This window comes from Juglans microcarpa x Juglans regia, chromosome 6S, assembly GCF_004785595.1.
Source record: "Juglans microcarpa x Juglans regia isolate MS1-56 chromosome 6S, Jm3101_v1.0, whole genome shotgun sequence".
In the NCBI taxonomy this organism is placed as follows: Eukaryota; Viridiplantae; Streptophyta; class Magnoliopsida; order Fagales; family Juglandaceae; genus Juglans; species Juglans microcarpa x Juglans regia.
In genome coordinates, this window is record NC_054605.1 from 14,023,570 (window position 1) to 14,040,581 (window position 17,012).

Here is a 17,012-nt window from a genome sequence, read left to right on the forward strand (position 1 = left end):
TTCTGGACCATAATATCCCTATAATTACACAAATAAAAAACACATTAACTAAATGACAATATCGGACACAACGACACTTCCAATGACTAATATGTTACATACTTGTGTCAGTAAAATTAATGTAGAAGGCATAGGTGGCGGTTCATCTTCCTTTTTGTCCATCTCATTATTTCAACTGAGTTTTTAGGACAAAGTTACTAAACATAAATGCATAAATCATTCCACAATTGGGTACGTAAAAAGTATGGTGGTTAAACATAAGAAAACATATATTCATTATCAATTTTCTTATCATCATTTTATTATCTCATGATGTGATATTAGATGATCGGTTCACAAATAAAATATAATAAATAGTCTCCAATAATATAATGCCACATCATGAGATGATGAGAATTAGGATGATGAGTAGCATTACTTTAAACATAAATCTTCAACTTAAATCCAGAAAATAAATACTTCAATTTAAAAGCATGGTTGTTAAATAATCCTTAAAAATGAAAGTTGGGAATCGAGAGAGATATTGCATAATGATTAGTTTTGCATAAGAAATTAATGTGACTGTGCTTTTTCAAGCTGCATGCAATCGAGACAATCCACTACCATAATTTTGCATCTACATGAAAATGATGTAATAAAGAGATTATATTTAAATCCTTGTTCAATGTAGTTTCCACTCTTAGGGTAACAAAAATCCAAATTTAGATGCAAATTGAAGATATAGAAATTAAATTATTACCCAACTCAAAAAAAACAAAAAGAAAGAAAAAAACGAAATGGTTATCCAACTCAAACTAACATTCTACATACGGCTATGATTGCTCAATTTTGGACTCAAATCCCAAACAAAACTTCTTGCACAACACATCAAAAAAAATTATGATGCGTTAACACCTAAAGTTCCAAGTTTTCAAACAAACTGAGAAATGAAACCTGTCAAATATATAGATAGAAGAGTAAAAATTAATGTAATAAACTTGCGATAGCCAAATCTAATGCTTACATTTTACATGATGATTATATAAAAGAGGGAAAACAAAAACACTAAAATTAATATTCACCGAATAATAAAGCAAATCATTTATAGTTAATTAAATTCAATAGGAAATAGACAAAATAACAAAAGCAAAAAAAAAAAAAAAAAAAACCCAAACTTTATCTTCTGTGATTTTCAGTGTTTTGATTTTCTTTGCAAGTTCGAGTTGACAGAGGGAAATAAGTCTCAAAGGTTGCCAAGAAACTGATAGAGCGATCTTATAAGAAAAGGCAAAAAAAGAAAAAAAAAAGATTTCAAGAATAAAAAAGAAAACATAAATTTAGCTAATGGATCCGAAACCAAGTAATGTACTAAAGCGATTGAAACAAGAGTAGCTTGGTGAGAGAAAACTTGTATGAGTTGAACGTGGATGCAAGCTGAATGCAGTGGGTTGGTAGGGGCTAGATTCTCATCTGTCGGTCGTTCTCGTCGATGGTCCCCAGACGGTGGCGAACGTGAAGGCTGGCGAAGGAAGAACTTGGTGGGAGAGGGATAAAAATTCGAAATCCACCCACATTAAACTGATTTAAGTATTTAGGGTCTCTCTAAATGCATACGTTTAAAAATATTAAAAGAAAAAAAAAACCACATCACCAATTTCGCGTTGTGCATGTGGAAATGAGGCATATGCAAAGAACTTCTCTTTTTTAAATAGTTTTAATATTTTTAACAAAATATAAAAAAAATTACAAATTCATTAAAAAACACTTATTTAACTATTAAGTAAAAAAGAAAAAGAAAAATGGGTACAAAAAATTGATGACATTACTTGATGGGAGTAATGTTTTCCTAAGAAAAAACATGTACAACCTTATTATGTAAAACATGACATTTTTTCCTTGTTTTGAACATAAATATTGCCTCGTGGACAAAAATCATGAAATTAGATTTATAAATTAACAATAGTTTAAATTTACTTTATAATAAAATAATTTTACAATCTAATATGTTATTTCAAATCACGTCAATTTTTAAGTTTATTTTTATGAAATATTTTGAGATTAAAAAATTTCTCTATTTTAAATAATTTTAATTTTACATAATTATTTCCGTCTAAATAAAATTATAAAATAATTATAAGACAGGTATAAATTTACCATTTTTTCCTACATATTTATTGCAGTTATCCGACTGTTGGCAGTTTTTTTAAGAGACTGTTGGCAGTTTTGGCAGTTATAGAATTTCCTGATATATGGGCTTTTTCTATTCTGGGGAGAACATTAGTACTGAATTTCATATTGGGCTCGTTTTTCTTTCCCTTAATTCAACCGTAGTTAAGAAAAGGCCCACTCCTCGTCATTCTTCAGAATCTTTGCTCCAGCCTCCAAGGTATCAACTTGCCACTCAACACCCAACAGGCAAAACGATATCAAGTGGGTACAACGTAAGCTTCAAATCGTGTTTGTGTGGCAAGACTCAAGAGCACCGAGATTTGTATGTGGATGTTCAACTGCTAACTGTTAAGAAGACATTGCAGTGGAGATAGGGAGAGAGGGGGAGAGAGAGAATGGCTCTGATGCGAAGAGCTTCTGCGAGCCTCCCACAACTTATTGGATTTGCAAACAGGTCCTTCAAATCCTTCAGATTCCCGGGCGACTCCCTCGATTCCTCAACACCATCTACTCTTACCCATGGAATCCACGTGTTCCAGTGCCCTGTAATCTCTCTCTCTCTCTCTCTCTCTCTCTCTCTGTGACATTCCCTCCTCCCCATTTTCCCTTTTGATTTCAGATAATACCAGGAATTTAAAACTAGTGGAAAGGTAAAAATAAAAATTTTAGTTTCACAGCTACTACCGCGTCTCTGCAAATACCGTTTCCAAAACCAAACGGGGCATGATTTAAAAACCAGCCACCCATGGTTTTTTTTATTCAATACGTTTGGTTAAGTTTTGAGCTTCTGAGATGGGAAGTGAATTGGTTGTGTAATAGGATGCGGTCGGGATTGTTGCGAAGCTATCGGATTGTATAGCCAGTAGAGGAGGGAATATACTCGGCGCGGATGTTTTTGTACCCGAAAACAAGCACGTGTTCTATTCCAGAAGGTACTTTTTCTGGGTCTCTTTGATCATTTTGCTCGTGGTTATCTTTTAGTTAACTTTCCAGTACGTTAGTTCGGTCTGGTTTATCTAGTGAATTGCTTCTTGCGGGTACGTTAAGTAGTTTGATAGAATGCAGAAACATAAAAGAAAGCATTTTGTCAGTTGTTTGGTAATGTTCTACAGTAGTTCTTGACTTTGTGTTGGAAAAAAGGGAATGTCGGTAACAGTACACATGTTCTAATGAAAAATTGGTTTTGATTCTTGTGGATAAACGGCTGGATTGCTTCTATTTGGATGTTGAAACACTGGTTTTAAATGGCTTGATACGTATCAGAGGTTGATGGTGGGATGCTATCCCACAGGTAGTGGTTTGCCAAGAATTCAATGTTGTTTGGCGACTAGACTCTCATGGGTCGAGCTGAACATTTTGTGCAACATGGCAGTGGGTTTATTTTTGACACTGTTACTAAATTATGTGTGCAACTTGGCAGTGAGTTTATTTTTGATCCTGTTAAATGGCCTCGGGAGCAAATGGATAAAGATTTTGTTAAGCTATCAAAAATGTTCAATGCTATGAGATCTGTTGTCCGGGTGCCAGCTCTGGACCCCAAATACAAGATTGCTGTCCTCGCTTCAAAGCAGGTATATGTTGTCATTTTTAGTGTAACTTGAGCTTATCTTATGCAAAATTAAGCTACCTTTGTCTTGCTGCAGGACCATTGTCTGGTTGATTTGTTACATGGATGGCAGGATGGAAGACTTCCGCTAGATATAACTTGTGTGATAAGGTGAAGTTTCGGGATTGCCACCCTTTTATTGTATCATTTTCATGTTGATTTGGTCTTGATATATTTTTCTCAACAGCAATCATGATAGAGGTTCAAACACCCATGTGATTCGTTTTCTTGAGAGGCATGGTATTCCTTATCATTATTTACACACAACCAAAGAGAATAAACGAGAAGGGGACATCTTGGAATTGGTTCGGAATACTCATTTTTTAGTACTTGCTAGGTACATGCAGGTAAGCCAAAATTTGTGGATCTAGGCTTTCACTCTGTTATCTATAGAATTATTCTAATAAAGGGATTGCACAAAAGCAAACTCACAAAGTGATGCGACCTCATGTGTTCCGTTAGATCTACTTTACAATAAAAGTAACTTTACAATCTAATGTACTACATCAAGTTATGTCATTTTATGGGTTTACTTTTCTCTAATCCCTTTGTCTAAAGTATTTCTTTTCTAATAATTGAGAGTATCGCTGGGAAATGGTTTTTTTTGTTTCTAATCTTCGTGTGTGCTTTTATTGGTGCTAAGTTTCTCCATCTGGAATCCCAAAAAAGGGGAAAGAAACAGAAACTCAAAGGGAGATGTAATTGTATGATCGATACGATATTTGAAGTTTCACTTTGCAGATACTATCTGGTAATTTCTTGAAGAGCTATGGAAAGGATATAATAAACATTCACCATGGCCTTTTGCCATCATTCAAGGGCGGGAATCCATCTAAACAGGTTGTTTCACTGCCTGTTCATAGGTTATATATTCTGTCACCCTTCCAATCAGTTTATGCATCCTAATTGTCTATTCATGTTTAATTTACTGGAGAATATGTTGGCAGGCTTTTGATGCAGGTGTGAAACTGATTGGTGCAACAAGCCACTTTGTGACTGAAGAACTTGATGCAGGGCCTATTATTGAACAGATGGTGATTTCGGGACTGTTTACAGCAATTATTGCTTCCATTTACTCTATGACTGTCTTCTAAAGCTTAAAATGGTGATTCTATGATTGAGGATGATAATAATTGGTGGTTATTATTGACTTGTTTAAGCTATTTGTTAACATCCCTTTTCTCTTTTGATTTTCATATAAAACTGAAGAACACTGGATCCCTTTTTTTTGGAGGTTGGCTAGGCAAGCTTCATACTTAGAACCTACTTCATTGCATTTCACAGTTACTACCTGAACTTAGGATAGGAAGAAGTCACCTAAGGGTGGTCAGAGACTCAGATATGAAAGCAACTAGCTCTCTGACGCACTTAGCGAATGTTGCATATTGTTAGGCTTTGAGAATATTTTAAGCTCATGCCAGAGAAGTACAGTATTTTTTTGTTCAAGTTTTAGGAATGATAATCTTCCTAGCCAGAATGCAAAGTTAATTGCTTGACTAAATGATGTACACTCGAGGGTTCTTGTCTCAGTTACTATCTCTCATAATATTCTTTCCAGGAAAATTCTAGTGTGTCAAATCATAATGGAACATTAACACAAAGGTGCAAAAGAAATAGTAGGGTACTTCACTTAAGTTCCTCTGCAGTATTTGGTGGACAAATAATGTGCGTGTGTACACTGTATAGACATGATTTCTGTCCCATTATGAACAACTCAAAATACATCCAAGTTTCCGTTGCAGGTTGAGAGAGTGTCCCACAGAGATAACTTGCAGACTTTTGTGCAGAAATCAGAGAACCTTGAGAAACAATGCCTTGCAAAGGCTATAAAATCATACTGTGAGCTGCGAGTTTTACCTTATGAACAAAACAGGACTGTTGTGTTTTAAAGGTAAAGAAGGATGTAAAGTGATTGAAAGGGGGGCTAATTGTATGTATATTCTGCTCTTCATTTTACTTGTTTACACAACATATTCATCACAGATTTGAATTCTAACAGCATACTGAAACATTCAAAACTTATCAAGTAAATTTCCAAGCTTATAATTTCTCTCTAGAAATTTAAAAAGGGGCAATTTTCTATTCCCTTTTATAAAAACGAAACAAAATGGATATGCATAATTTGTAAGAATTAATATATTGAACACTGATCATTGTTGGTTCTAACCCTTCTCTCCTTATTTTTTTTCACTTATTGCAATGGATGTACTAGGTGGATGCGTAATTGGGTGATATCATCCCGACTACAAGGTTGGCCCGATGAAGTTGTTCACCTTCTATCTAATTCTTTTTGGAGTACTGCATGGCCTGGAAATGCTTAGCCGGTACATAATCAACATTGGCACTCTCCTCTTCTGCATTTTCTCAACTCAGTTATGACTTGGTCATTTGATCAACGAAAGCGGCTGCAAGAGTTCTTTGTACTGACCATCTCGGCTTGGGCATCATCTGCATGCATGGACTTGACCCGTTCCCCCATCTTTAACCCCTCTTTATGGGTGAATACTTACATTTCATTGCTGATGTAATAATGATTTCTATCACTTTCAATCCATAAAAATCAATATCTAAATGTCATATTTCATGAAAATCTCAAGTCGTACACTCCTTTAACATTAGTTGGTCCTTGAATATGCCATAGAATACGTTAGATTCGTTTTGCAATCATAGTTTTGTGGCATGAATTTTTAAATTCCATCAATCACCAAACCAAATTATTGTAATAAGAGTATAGAAGGGTAGCAAAAAGGAACCTGCCTTGCTTGAAAGGATGAAGTTTTACACTTTGACCCTTATAATAATCTCAAGAGATCCCAATTATATCTTTGGCTAGTTTTTATTAAGTATAGACTTGAAATGTGATTGGAACTTTCCTCTAGTTGTTATAAATGGCAACATGGTCAATAGTATTTAAAAGTATAAGATAATTGAGTTTTGCTGCTGCACTTATGGAATGGCCTTACAAGGTTATATTAATTCATCAGAAAAATTTACATCTATGACCGGATGCATTCTGAAATGTCCTCATGTTAAACATGATATCATAAATTAAAATAATACATTTGGAGCTCCAGCAGTACACTATTTTCTTTTGTGACTGGTTTGATCTTTATTATTGCTGATATTCTGTACAGACAAACGTCGAAGAAACAATACTATTTACTTAAACAGAAACTCAACCTTACCCTTTATAGAAAGAGAGGACGCAACTTCTATAGAAAAACGTCAGAGATACAACCTTTTTTTTTTTAATTAACAATAAGGAAAACAAAAAGGAAAACAATAAGATAAATACGAAAAATGATATATTACAGTTTAGACCAACTCCAATAGATTTCTTAATTTGTGACGGTCTGTGAAGGCAACACACTTGTCTCTTTTCATCCACAAAAGTTAGATCTGAAAAGTCTAGTACTGGCAAGTCCGGTGATCTGGCGTATGTGTTTGGGAACAGTGTCCTAACTAATTTTGGGGGTGCTAAGGCCCTTGATAAAGAATTTTCCGACTGAACCATAGGCCCGACTTGGATTTCCTTCAAGTCATTACATTCATAATCTTGCAAAAGGAAAATATTTGCTTATTATTGAAATTCCTTATTTAGTTCATGAACATTCAATATTCCTATATCTTTTTATATTTTAATAATATAAATTATCTCGTGAGAAAAAAAAAAAAAGTTAGTACCAATTTCTCCAAGACATGGAAAAAAATATAGCAATATAGGAAAATTTCATTTTACATCAAATTACATCTCAAATTACTACAACCATCAATTTGCACCCCTCAAAATATCAAAAAAACCATTTTCAGAGTTAAACCAAATAATTTATTTTTAGCAATTGTTTAAGATTCCACATTTAAAACAAGAATAATTAATTAAAAAAATCCTGCCAGGCCACTCATGAGTTTTTTTTTTTTTTCCTTTTGTTTCTTTGAATCTTACGAAATGAGTCCAATGGAATGTTCTGGGCATGGAGTAGGTATGCGGGACCACAGGCATAACAGATACACAGATTCTGGCGGGAGTCACGCGCGCGCGTGCATAAACATATACATAAACATAAGCAGCAGTCTCCAATCATTTACAACGTTCATTTCAAAAACACGATGTGGGTGGGAGATGGAGGGCAGCAGCGAGACACAGAAAGAGTCGATGAACACAGGCATTAAATTGCATCATTGAATGCTCCCAACGACCCCAGAAGTAATAAATTTGAAATCCCAGCACCCGCAGAGCAGCTAGCGCTACCTCGGTCTCCGGGGTAAGTCCTTCTATTTACTTCTCATTTCATTTTCTTTCCCGCTATGGTAAAACAATTCCATGTCTTAACCAGACATCCAGACCAGTTAGTCAAGTCTCTGTCTCTCTCTTTCTCTCTCCGTCGGTGTACGTTTCCCATTTCAAATTACACCCATATGATCTATTCTATGTTATCTATTTCAGATGCTTTTCTTTACAGTCAATGTAGATGAATGGTGTAATAGATTTATTTACTAGAAGAAGAATGTGAGTGGTTTGGGGTATTTTTTATAAGTAAAAGAATAATGGGTGGTTTTAGTGCTGTTGAAGAAACAGCAGGTGCGAAGAGAAAGAATGGAGATACTTTGGGAAACTTGCATGTTCACTCCCACCACAGGCGCTCTAAGAGGTCTAGTTCTTGAACTCATTTGAACGTTGTTACTTACTATTTATTGTTTCGGTTGTAGTTATTATATCTTAGCTGAAAATCCGATATTCCCTTTTGTACCTTTTTAGTTGAATTGCTACGATTAGATGTTATACGGTCTTCTTCTTCTTCTTTTTCTTTTACACTTGCAAAATTTATTGGAAATGGATTGCTTAATGAGCTAACTTATGGTTTCTTGTAGGATTTGGGTCTTTAGGCAAAAAGTTGAGGTTAATAGATTTTGAAGATAAATGAGTATGCTGGAATAGCCTGTGTGTGTGTGAGTGGGGGAGCCGTGGGGTCATTAGCTTGTCGATGCACAAGAAGTAACTATGCTTGAACTGGTAATTAAGATTTGACAAGTAACTTTTCAGGAAATCCATGCAGAGAAATAATATGTTTAAAGCACCGTGTTTGGTGAAAAAAATAGATATGCCATAGTGCGTTCTCATCTGTGCCTGTTTCTGTTTGCGTTCTTCATCTAAGTGACTTTCCATTCAAGTTTCCTTGGTTTTGAATTCAGACTATTGGCATATGACTTGATGAATGTTGTAGTCCAAGTGAGTGCTCTGGTGAAAGATGATTTGTCTGACCAATCTAAAAATTTTTGATGATGAATCACCAAGTAGAGTAGTGCATGGGAGATTCTATAGTCCAATACACGGATTTCTTAATTCTTCTCTGACATTTCAGAGTCAACATCTTCAGGTGCATCCTTTTTGATAGTCTAATTCTGGTTTTTTCTTTCAGTGCTTCTGACAAGAATGCAAGTGTTTCAAGACGTGGAGTTTTGCATTCCATAAAAAGGGAGCAAAATGAAACATTTGTGAGACCACAGACCTTTCTTTTATTAATAATCATTTTGTGCCATTTTTCAAGGCAATAATGACTATGCTTAAGATCTTAGGTGAACATAGCCTAAAGCCATGTATCATTATCTTGAATGTAAACAAACAATAAAAGCATTTATTACCTTTTTTTTTTTCAAATGTGAATGTAACAGGTGCTACCACATTCAGCCTGTGCTTCTAAGGGACAAAGTCCCCATCATGACAATGCGAATTATATTAAGAATACTTCATCAAATCAACGGGCCTCCTTGGAAAAAGATGTGAGTGCTGGAAGTGGGTTTCCTTTTCTCTCTATTACTAAGATGTGGAAATTCAAATTCTCTATGCTTAATTTGTGGCTGTCTTTCACATCTAAATTTAGAACTGAATAGCCTATCATAGTTTTTTAATGGCAGTTATTTGGTTGTAGAGCTGACGTTATTATTGCTAATCTAAATATATTTGCTGCTCTACAGATTGAGCTACTGCAATTCCGTTTGCAGCAAGAGAAATCTATGCGCATAATGCTTGAGAGGGCAATGGGCCGAGCTTCAAGTACTTTATCTCCTGGACATCGGCATTTCACTGTTCAGGTGACTTTGCCTTTAATTCATACTTCAATTCCAAAGGGCCGTTTTGACTTTTTCAAACTTTAGATTTTCTTTTTTATGCACGAAGACAAATATGTGGGCGTTTGTATGTACATATGTATGCAGGTATGGTAGTTTATTTACTTTACTGCATTATATTTATTTATTCTTTTTTCATTATATCCAAGGCTTGAAGAAAAATGTTTCATATTGTCCAGTATTCAGATGAACATTAAGTTGAAAATCAAGGAAATATTCAATTCTTAATTTAGACCATCGCATTCTTCTTCGTCTTCTTTTTCTCCTTTTTATTATTATTATTGTTATTATTATTGTTGTTATTGTTATCGTGTGTTCTTCATATTTCCCTATGCCCCAACTTATGGGAGGGTAGAGTTTTAGCCTTACCAATTCACAGGTGTTTTATAAATGCAATTGAGAATCTTTTGTACTAGTCCCTTTTTGACTTGCCGAAAATTCTACTGTCCAGTGTGTGAGGTTTCTGCTGCATTTACGAAGGGGAAAAATCCCTTTCATTCTTGATGAGAATTGGTTATATGTACTTAATGTATACTTCTGTGGCAGAATTGGTACATGTTATCATCAGCGAATATGGTGAGTTAAGTATAACCTGCAAACTATTGTCCTATTTTCAGACAAAGGAATTGATTTCTGAAATTGAATTACTTGAAGAAGAGGTTGCAAACCGCGAGCAGCACGTTCTCTCTCTCTACAGGAGTATTTTCGATAACTGTGCTAGTAGGCCACCTTCAGAGCAAAACTCAGTCAAAACTTCCCCAGCCCATACAAAGCATGGTTCCAGGAAACATCCAAGTATCATTTCAAGTGCATTTTGTTCCTCCAAAAAGTTTCCATTACGCCCTTTACAAGCTCTAGTTTCGTTAGATGATCCATGGAAAAGATTCTCTAAGAGTAGTCATCCACCACCATCCAGTGGCAAAAGCAAAAACATGGATTTTGAAAAGACTTGTTTCGACCCAGCTAAGGTATGCTATGTATACTTATCTCCCTTTTTGTTTTGCAACTGTATTTTTGATTTTTTTGTTCTTTTACTTTCCCTAATTGAAATCATTGTTCTTATCATTAAGAAAAAAAGATCTTACACAATTACATGAACTTAATATTCAGATCTTTGGGTTTGTCTGACACATGATTATTCTTTTCATTGCAGTAGATGTCGAAAATATCTATCAAGAGAATTTGTAGATGTTGGTATATGGATCTAACTTGTCCTCCACTTAAGAAAGTGTCTCATGTCTCTTGTGGTTTTAAAAACGAGAAGCTTCTCTGGGACTGCTTAATAATATACATATATTTTCTGAATAGAGTGGTTTGCCAGGTGGATGGCACTTATAAAGATAGGTACCTCGAACTTTTCATGTCAACTCATCATTAGATGAACATAAATACCTTGTGAAAGGCTTCGGTGTGAAAAATGTTAATGCATTTGAGTTTCGGGGGCAACTGGCTTCTGGATCTTGCATATAGTGTTAATGGCTGATGGCAGATGGGCTGTTTCAACAACTTGAAGAGAGAAAATCTGTTGGATGAGTAATCCAAAGCCCTGAAAAATCCAAATCTAGAACTAAATGAAATGTATTACTTATTTATGCTGCTTAAGTGTGGCAATCTGGAGTTGGTCATTTAATTTATCAACTAGGTTAGGCTTCTGCATGCTCAACATTGTCTTTCCCAACGGCTCAAATAGGATGAACACAAAAGTTAGATTTTATGACGTAAATCTCTGGAAATCTATGGTAAGAAAATCATTCTGTTGTACTTATCAAAAAAAAAAAAGAAAATCATTCTGTTGTTTTTTACAGCATTTGGCAGCATTTCTACCCCCTTATCCTCCTCATTGAAGTAAATCTCTCTTAAAATGTATGGGATGATATTAGGATTGCATAGAGTGACATCATTTCAACTAAATTGATAGGTTTCCTTTCAGTGGGAGATCCTGACAGGCTTCTTTGCTTGTGTTATTAATTAGTAGTATGTGCTTCCTGTCACCAGGTTTCCATATAATCCCACGTGGTTATCCAAACCTTCATATTGAATTGTTTTCAGGTTAGGGGAAAGGTTCCGGCCATGCCGAAAGCAGCTGTGCTGCAAACTTTGAAAGATCATCTGTACCAGTGTCCAAGCAAGTTATCTGAGGAGATGGTCAGGTGCATGGCTGCTATATATTGCTGGCTTAGCCGGGAAGCATCAGTAAATACTGAAAAGAATCGATCAACTTTGTCGTCAAGGTCGTCCACGAATGTTATACAGCCTCAATGTACAATTGGGGAGAACCGAGATTGGTCTTGCAAACCAATGATTGAAATATCTTGGATATCAAATGATAAGAGCCAGTTTTCTCATGCTTCATATGCAATCAACAACTACAGGTTTCTTCCTTAAACATGGTTGTGATTTTCAATAATAATAGACATAGTTATAACATTACAGACTAATAACTTTGAGTCCTCTATCTTGAGAACAAGAAGGTGTTCATTGGGGCATCATTTGAATAAAGTTCCACTTGCTACTTTTATTGGGCCTGTATGTTGTGATTCTGCTCAGAATTTTGGTTGGATCTTCTCTATCATAAGAAAAAGTTTGCCATCAACAATTTTTTTTTTTTATTGGCACCGGGTGTCCGAGAATAGCATCCCGACTAATCCCGGGGGCGCACAGGCCCTCGGCAAGGAGTTTTCCGCAAGTGCACCTCGAGTAATTTAAGGGAAAAATCCCTCAGTCCGATCGCCCCTAGAGATTGTTTGCATCTAAGAGGATTCGAATCTTAGAACTTGGAGGGAGCATACCACCAAGACCAAGGTCTTGACCACTTGAGCGAACCCCTAGGGGTTAAATTGATCTAAAGCTCTTCATAGTTTTTATGTATTTCTTAGGGAAGTCCGACTTCTAAAATTCTGACCCTTCATCTGATGGACGATTTGGCTAAAACATCCCTGAACTATGGTATCTCGGATCTCCAGTAAGGAGAAAACATTCTCCAAATATTTCGGGATGGAGTACGATTAAGGGTAAACATCTTAAATGCCATTCAGTGAAGCAAATTGATCATATTGGTCTGATCTGAGTTCATAAATTTTGAACCTTTTGGTGGGTCAATCATTTTAGCATGTACACTGCAAATTCTTATTTTCTATAGGCACGACTCATCATAAAATATACCATTTCCTAGTAATGTTTAATCTCATGTAGTAGGGCTGACTTGATATGTGATTCACGGTTCTAATTTCAGAGTTATGGTGGAACAACTGGAAAGGGTGAATGCCAGTCAGATGGAAAATAGTGCCCAAACTGCATTTTGGATCAATGTGTACAATGCCCTTGTAATGCATGTAAGAATAATCTTGGGTGTTGGTTTGATCTTACCATTTGTACTACATATAACTTTTTCTTATGATTTGCGCAGGCATATTTAGCATATGGAATCCCCCAAAACTCTTTGAGAAGGTTAGCCTTATTTCACAAGGTAGCGGCTCTTCTTTGTCTTCAGAGAACTTTAGTTCTCACTGTGTATAGGAAAAACTACTGGATATATAAACTGTTGGATGCAGAAAACTTTACGACTGCTTAAAAAGGCATTTTTTTTTTAAAGGAATAGACCTCTTTTTATTGAAAAAACCTGGCAAAGGAAAACCATGGTTACAATCATTGCCTTGAGGTTACATCAAAACAAGGTGTCAAAACCATTATCAATAACCTTATTACAATAAAATGAGAAGAATTTCATTTACTACGGAGAATAAGATACGGAATACCAGCTCTGTCCATTGCCAAGCACCTCTCACCATTTAAAAAGGCCTCTTAAAAATCTACTAAATATGTACTTTCTGTTTTTCGTGTCCACCAAATCTTGCTTCCAATGATGCCAGTAACTGGGGCAGTGGGGCTTGTTGAAAAGATGCTTTAAAAGTTCCACCTGTTCACCCTATTCTGGAATAGAGCAAAATCTTTTCAGATTACTTCCATGGCTCCTGCCTACTTGCAAGAAAGGGCAATCATACCTTTTCTTTGTTCTTTATTTTTTTTATTTTTTTTTAATATTTATTAAGATCTTTTATGTGGATATCATTTTCATTTTCCATTGTTTGTTTTATGGATATAAATAGATGACAGTCGAATTATTCTTCAAGAAATACGACCTATTGACCAAGACTTTGAAAAAATGGAGATTCGTACAAATGTTTTATGGACTTCCTGTAATTCCCTACATTTCCGTTATCTTCTTTCCTTTCCTAATGCTTGTATTCTTTATATGTTTCTCTCTTCTCTGATAGTTGAAATATTGGTTGATAGATTTCTTTGTATAGTGCAGGCTGCATACAACATTGGTGGCCATGTTGTAAGTGCAAATGCAATAGAGCATTCTATATTTTGCTTCCGAGCACCTCGAATGGGAAGGGTACTCTCCTTACTCTCACTTAAGAAGACACAAAGATACACATGCACGAAAGTGGAAAAGATGGGCCTGACATAATCTTGGAAATTTCAAATTGTTGTTATTTTAATTCCAAGAGATGATTGCAGATGGACCCGATATTAAAATTCATGGCGTACAGTTCCTGCTTTGTTTCTTCTTTAGTTGCCATATTGGCATAGTTTCAACAGATGGTGTCACTTGACCCACACTTATCTTTTATCTGCCTTTGCTTAAATTTCAGTGGCTAGAAACCATCCTTTCCACCGCCTTGAGAAAAAAATTTGGTGAAGAAAGACAACTCAGTTCAAAAGTGGGTCTTCAGAGTTCCCAACCCCTTGCCTGCTTTGCTCTTTGTACTGGAACCTTTTCTGATCCTGTGGTAACTTCTCACTTCTGTTTCTCTAAAATTAGTTGGTTTTTAACTGCTTTTACCAACCACTTAAAATGATGGAATGTCTTTTATAATTTTCTGTGATTGTAAGTCATGCTTGGTTCCTTACAGCGCTTACAGTCAATTAAGAGTTTGTTGTTAAATTTTCATAGCTAAAACTCTACACAGCATCAAATGTTAAAGAGGAATTGGAAGTGGCAAAAAGAGAATTTCTTCAAGCAAATGTAGTCGTAAAGAAGTCGAGGAAAGTGTTTCTACCAAAGGTGCTCGAGAGATACGCTAGAGAAGCATCTCTCAGCTCAGATGATCTCCTCACATGGATCACTGAACATGTCGATAAGAAGCTACGTGATTCGATACACAAATGCATTGATCATAAATCTAGCAAGAAGGCATCTCAGATAATAGAGTGGCTGCCTTATAGTTCAAGGTTCCGGTATGTGTTCTCAAAGGATCTAACAGAGAAGCCATGGTGGGTCTAATGTTCTGACTACACTTGAAGATTATCTGTATCAGGTAGAGCAGGGAAATCACTTTTGGGTACTTCAAACTAATCCATTTTCATCGTGAATGTGAGACTATAGCTACCATTTTGTAGCTCTATGCGGTCCAAAGTTCATGCCACTCTCTGTTCGACCGTTGTAATATAATCTGAAATAGTGGTTGTCAGTATGCTGATTGCTAGTTCTAGAACTAAACATTTGTAATTGCTTGGGATAGTACTAATAGCCTTTGCAGTGACTGTGTTTGACCCTCTTCACGTAAAAAAGGCTTTCAATGTAATATCATTAAGCTATCTATTTTATTAGGGGAAGGGAAGGGAAGGTAGCTTCTTCATGGTTTGATAAAACAGCTTTGCTACTTATCATCCTATACAGCACATTTTTTTTTTTTTTTTATTCCTACTAAACTAATTGAGTTATTCTACTTATCATCCCTACACCACATACTTGCTAGGAGAAGAACAATAAAAAAATAAAAAAAATCATATGTGGTGTGTGGTGCATGGATGATTCGTGTAATATAGCGGTGATGAGTAGAATTTTTCTTGATAAAAGCTTTACTGGAATTGAAAAAAAAAATGGAAGAGAAACAACAGAGCATCTTCAGAACAGGATTCCGCATTATGATGAAGTAGAATCTAATGCATACCTGATTTGCCAGAATAAGAAAATAATATAAAAAGATGAAACTATTGAATTGAATATACAATATTCTCAAAATTGAATAAAAAAACTATTCTGCAAAGTGCAATTACCTATCAAATTGTTGTTTTTCAAAAGTTTTTAATATGCTTTTTTATCATCATAAACAGTATTTTACTAATTTTCGTTCCAAAAAAATTGTTAATACAAAAGTAAATATTAATAATCATCCTTACATTAGTTTCAATTTGAAATCGATAACGTGTTAAAATCTTAATCGTCGAATTTTAATAATTTGATAAATATTTAATTTAGAAAGAGGTTTTGTAAAAATAAAAACCGTGTAAACGTTAAATTATAAAAATTTTTATTATAAAATATTCTTTATGTTAAAGTTGATCGCACGCATCACTTAAACAGCAAACAACGTAAAATTATAAATTTATTTTAGTAAATTTTTTCTCCCATTTGGATACACAAATATTTTTAACCTATCTCATATTATCATTATAATTTTTTTTAAATTCTTATATAAAATATAATAAATAATTTAATTTTTTTAAATTTTAAAATAATAATATTAAAAAATAATATTCTAATAATATTTTATTCAACTAATCTAAAACTACCTTATCTCACTATTCAAATATGAATAAGCTGAATATAGCATTTATTTAATAATTAGATAGTGATAGGGTTACTATCATTTTACTATCTATTTATTACTTATAGTGCATTTATTTTTTTATTATTTTCTTATAAGTAATTTTTCACATCTTTAATTATTAAGAAAAAAATTAAAAAATATATAATTTTATTAATATTTACTTCTTTATCTATTATGTAAAATAAAAAATTAAAAAAAAATAAAATATAAAAAAAAAAATAATAATAAGGAATAGTAAACCTATCACTTTCCTTAATAATTTTAAGATGTGATTTTTGCTAAAGGTCAATAATTTTCGAAAAAATTTAATTTTTAAGAGTAAAATCTGATATTCAAAGACAAGATCGGACGGTGAAAAATGATCCTTATCGCAGCACAAACTTTTCGGTCCTAGCTTATGGGGCAAGGCCCCATCTAGAGTCTGGACCCTATCTAACGGTCTTCTGCTACGTTTTCACCGGAACACAACGCCTCTCTTTTTATTATTTTATATTTATTTTAGAGACCATTCA

The 17,012-nt window shown here is 34.6% G+C and overlaps 2 protein-coding genes across 3 annotated transcripts; both read left to right on the plus strand.

Annotated features, from left to right (window-relative positions):
* Positions 1–2,365: 2,365 nt before the first annotated feature.
* LOC121236963 (formyltetrahydrofolate deformylase 1, mitochondrial) lies at positions 2,366–6,344 on the plus strand. 2 transcript variants are annotated; one of them, XM_041133490.1, is made up of 9 exons: positions 2,367–2,693; positions 2,968–3,080; positions 3,569–3,719; positions 3,792–3,865; positions 3,942–4,101; positions 4,496–4,594; positions 4,702–4,788; positions 5,497–5,645; positions 5,967–6,344. In XM_041133490.1, the coding sequence occupies exons 1-8, from the start codon at positions 2,544–2,546 to the stop codon at positions 5,641–5,643; spliced, it is 981 nt and encodes a 326-aa protein (XP_040989424.1). In that variant the 5' UTR covers positions 2,367–2,543; the 3' UTR covers positions 5,644–5,645; positions 5,967–6,344. The 2 variants fall into 2 exon arrangements, with proteins under 2 accessions (XP_040989425.1, XP_040989424.1); XM_041133491.1 differs by lacking the exon at positions 5,967–6,344 and having other exon boundaries at positions 2,366–2,693; positions 4,702–4,859; positions 5,497–5,617.
* A 1,499-nt stretch (positions 6,345–7,843) lies between these two features.
* LOC121236966 lies at positions 7,844–15,484 on the plus strand. The gene is made up of 11 exons (XM_041133495.1): positions 7,844–8,403; positions 9,172–9,247; positions 9,425–9,532; positions 9,728–9,844; positions 10,498–10,848; positions 11,930–12,252; positions 13,113–13,212; positions 13,287–13,346; positions 14,193–14,279; positions 14,539–14,676; positions 14,841–15,484. Exons 1-11 carry the CDS (start codon positions 8,300–8,302, stop codon positions 15,168–15,170), a joined length of 1,794 nt encoding a protein of 597 aa, XP_040989429.1. The 5' UTR covers positions 7,844–8,299; the 3' UTR covers positions 15,171–15,484.
* Positions 15,485–17,012: the final 1,528 nt, after the last annotated feature.

What these genes read in the sequence shown, in the direction of transcription:
- LOC121236963 (XM_041133490.1), top strand. Translation starts at nt 2,544, where the DNA reads ATGGCTCTGATGCGAAGAGCTTCTGCGAGCCTCCCACAACTTATTGGA. An exon ending in GCGGGAATCCATCTAAACAG is followed by an intron (nt 4,595 to 4,701) that starts GTTGTTTCACTG and finishes ATATGTTGGCAG; the next exon opens with GCTTTTGATGCAGGTGTGAA. An exon ending in GGCCTATTATTGAACAGATG is followed by an intron (nt 4,789 to 5,496) that starts GTGATTTCGGGA and finishes TTTCCGTTGCAG; the next exon opens with GTTGAGAGAGTGTCCCACAG.
- LOC121236966 (XM_041133495.1), top strand. Translation starts at nt 8,300, where the DNA reads ATGGGTGGTTTTAGTGCTGTTGAAGAAACAGCAGGTGCGAAGAGAAAG. An exon ending in GGGCCTCCTTGGAAAAAGAT is followed by an intron (nt 9,533 to 9,727) that starts GTGAGTGCTGGA and finishes GCTGCTCTACAG; the next exon opens with ATTGAGCTACTGCAATTCCG. An exon ending in ATCGGCATTTCACTGTTCAG is followed by an intron (nt 9,845 to 10,497) that starts GTGACTTTGCCT and finishes TCCTATTTTCAG; the next exon opens with ACAAAGGAATTGATTTCTGA.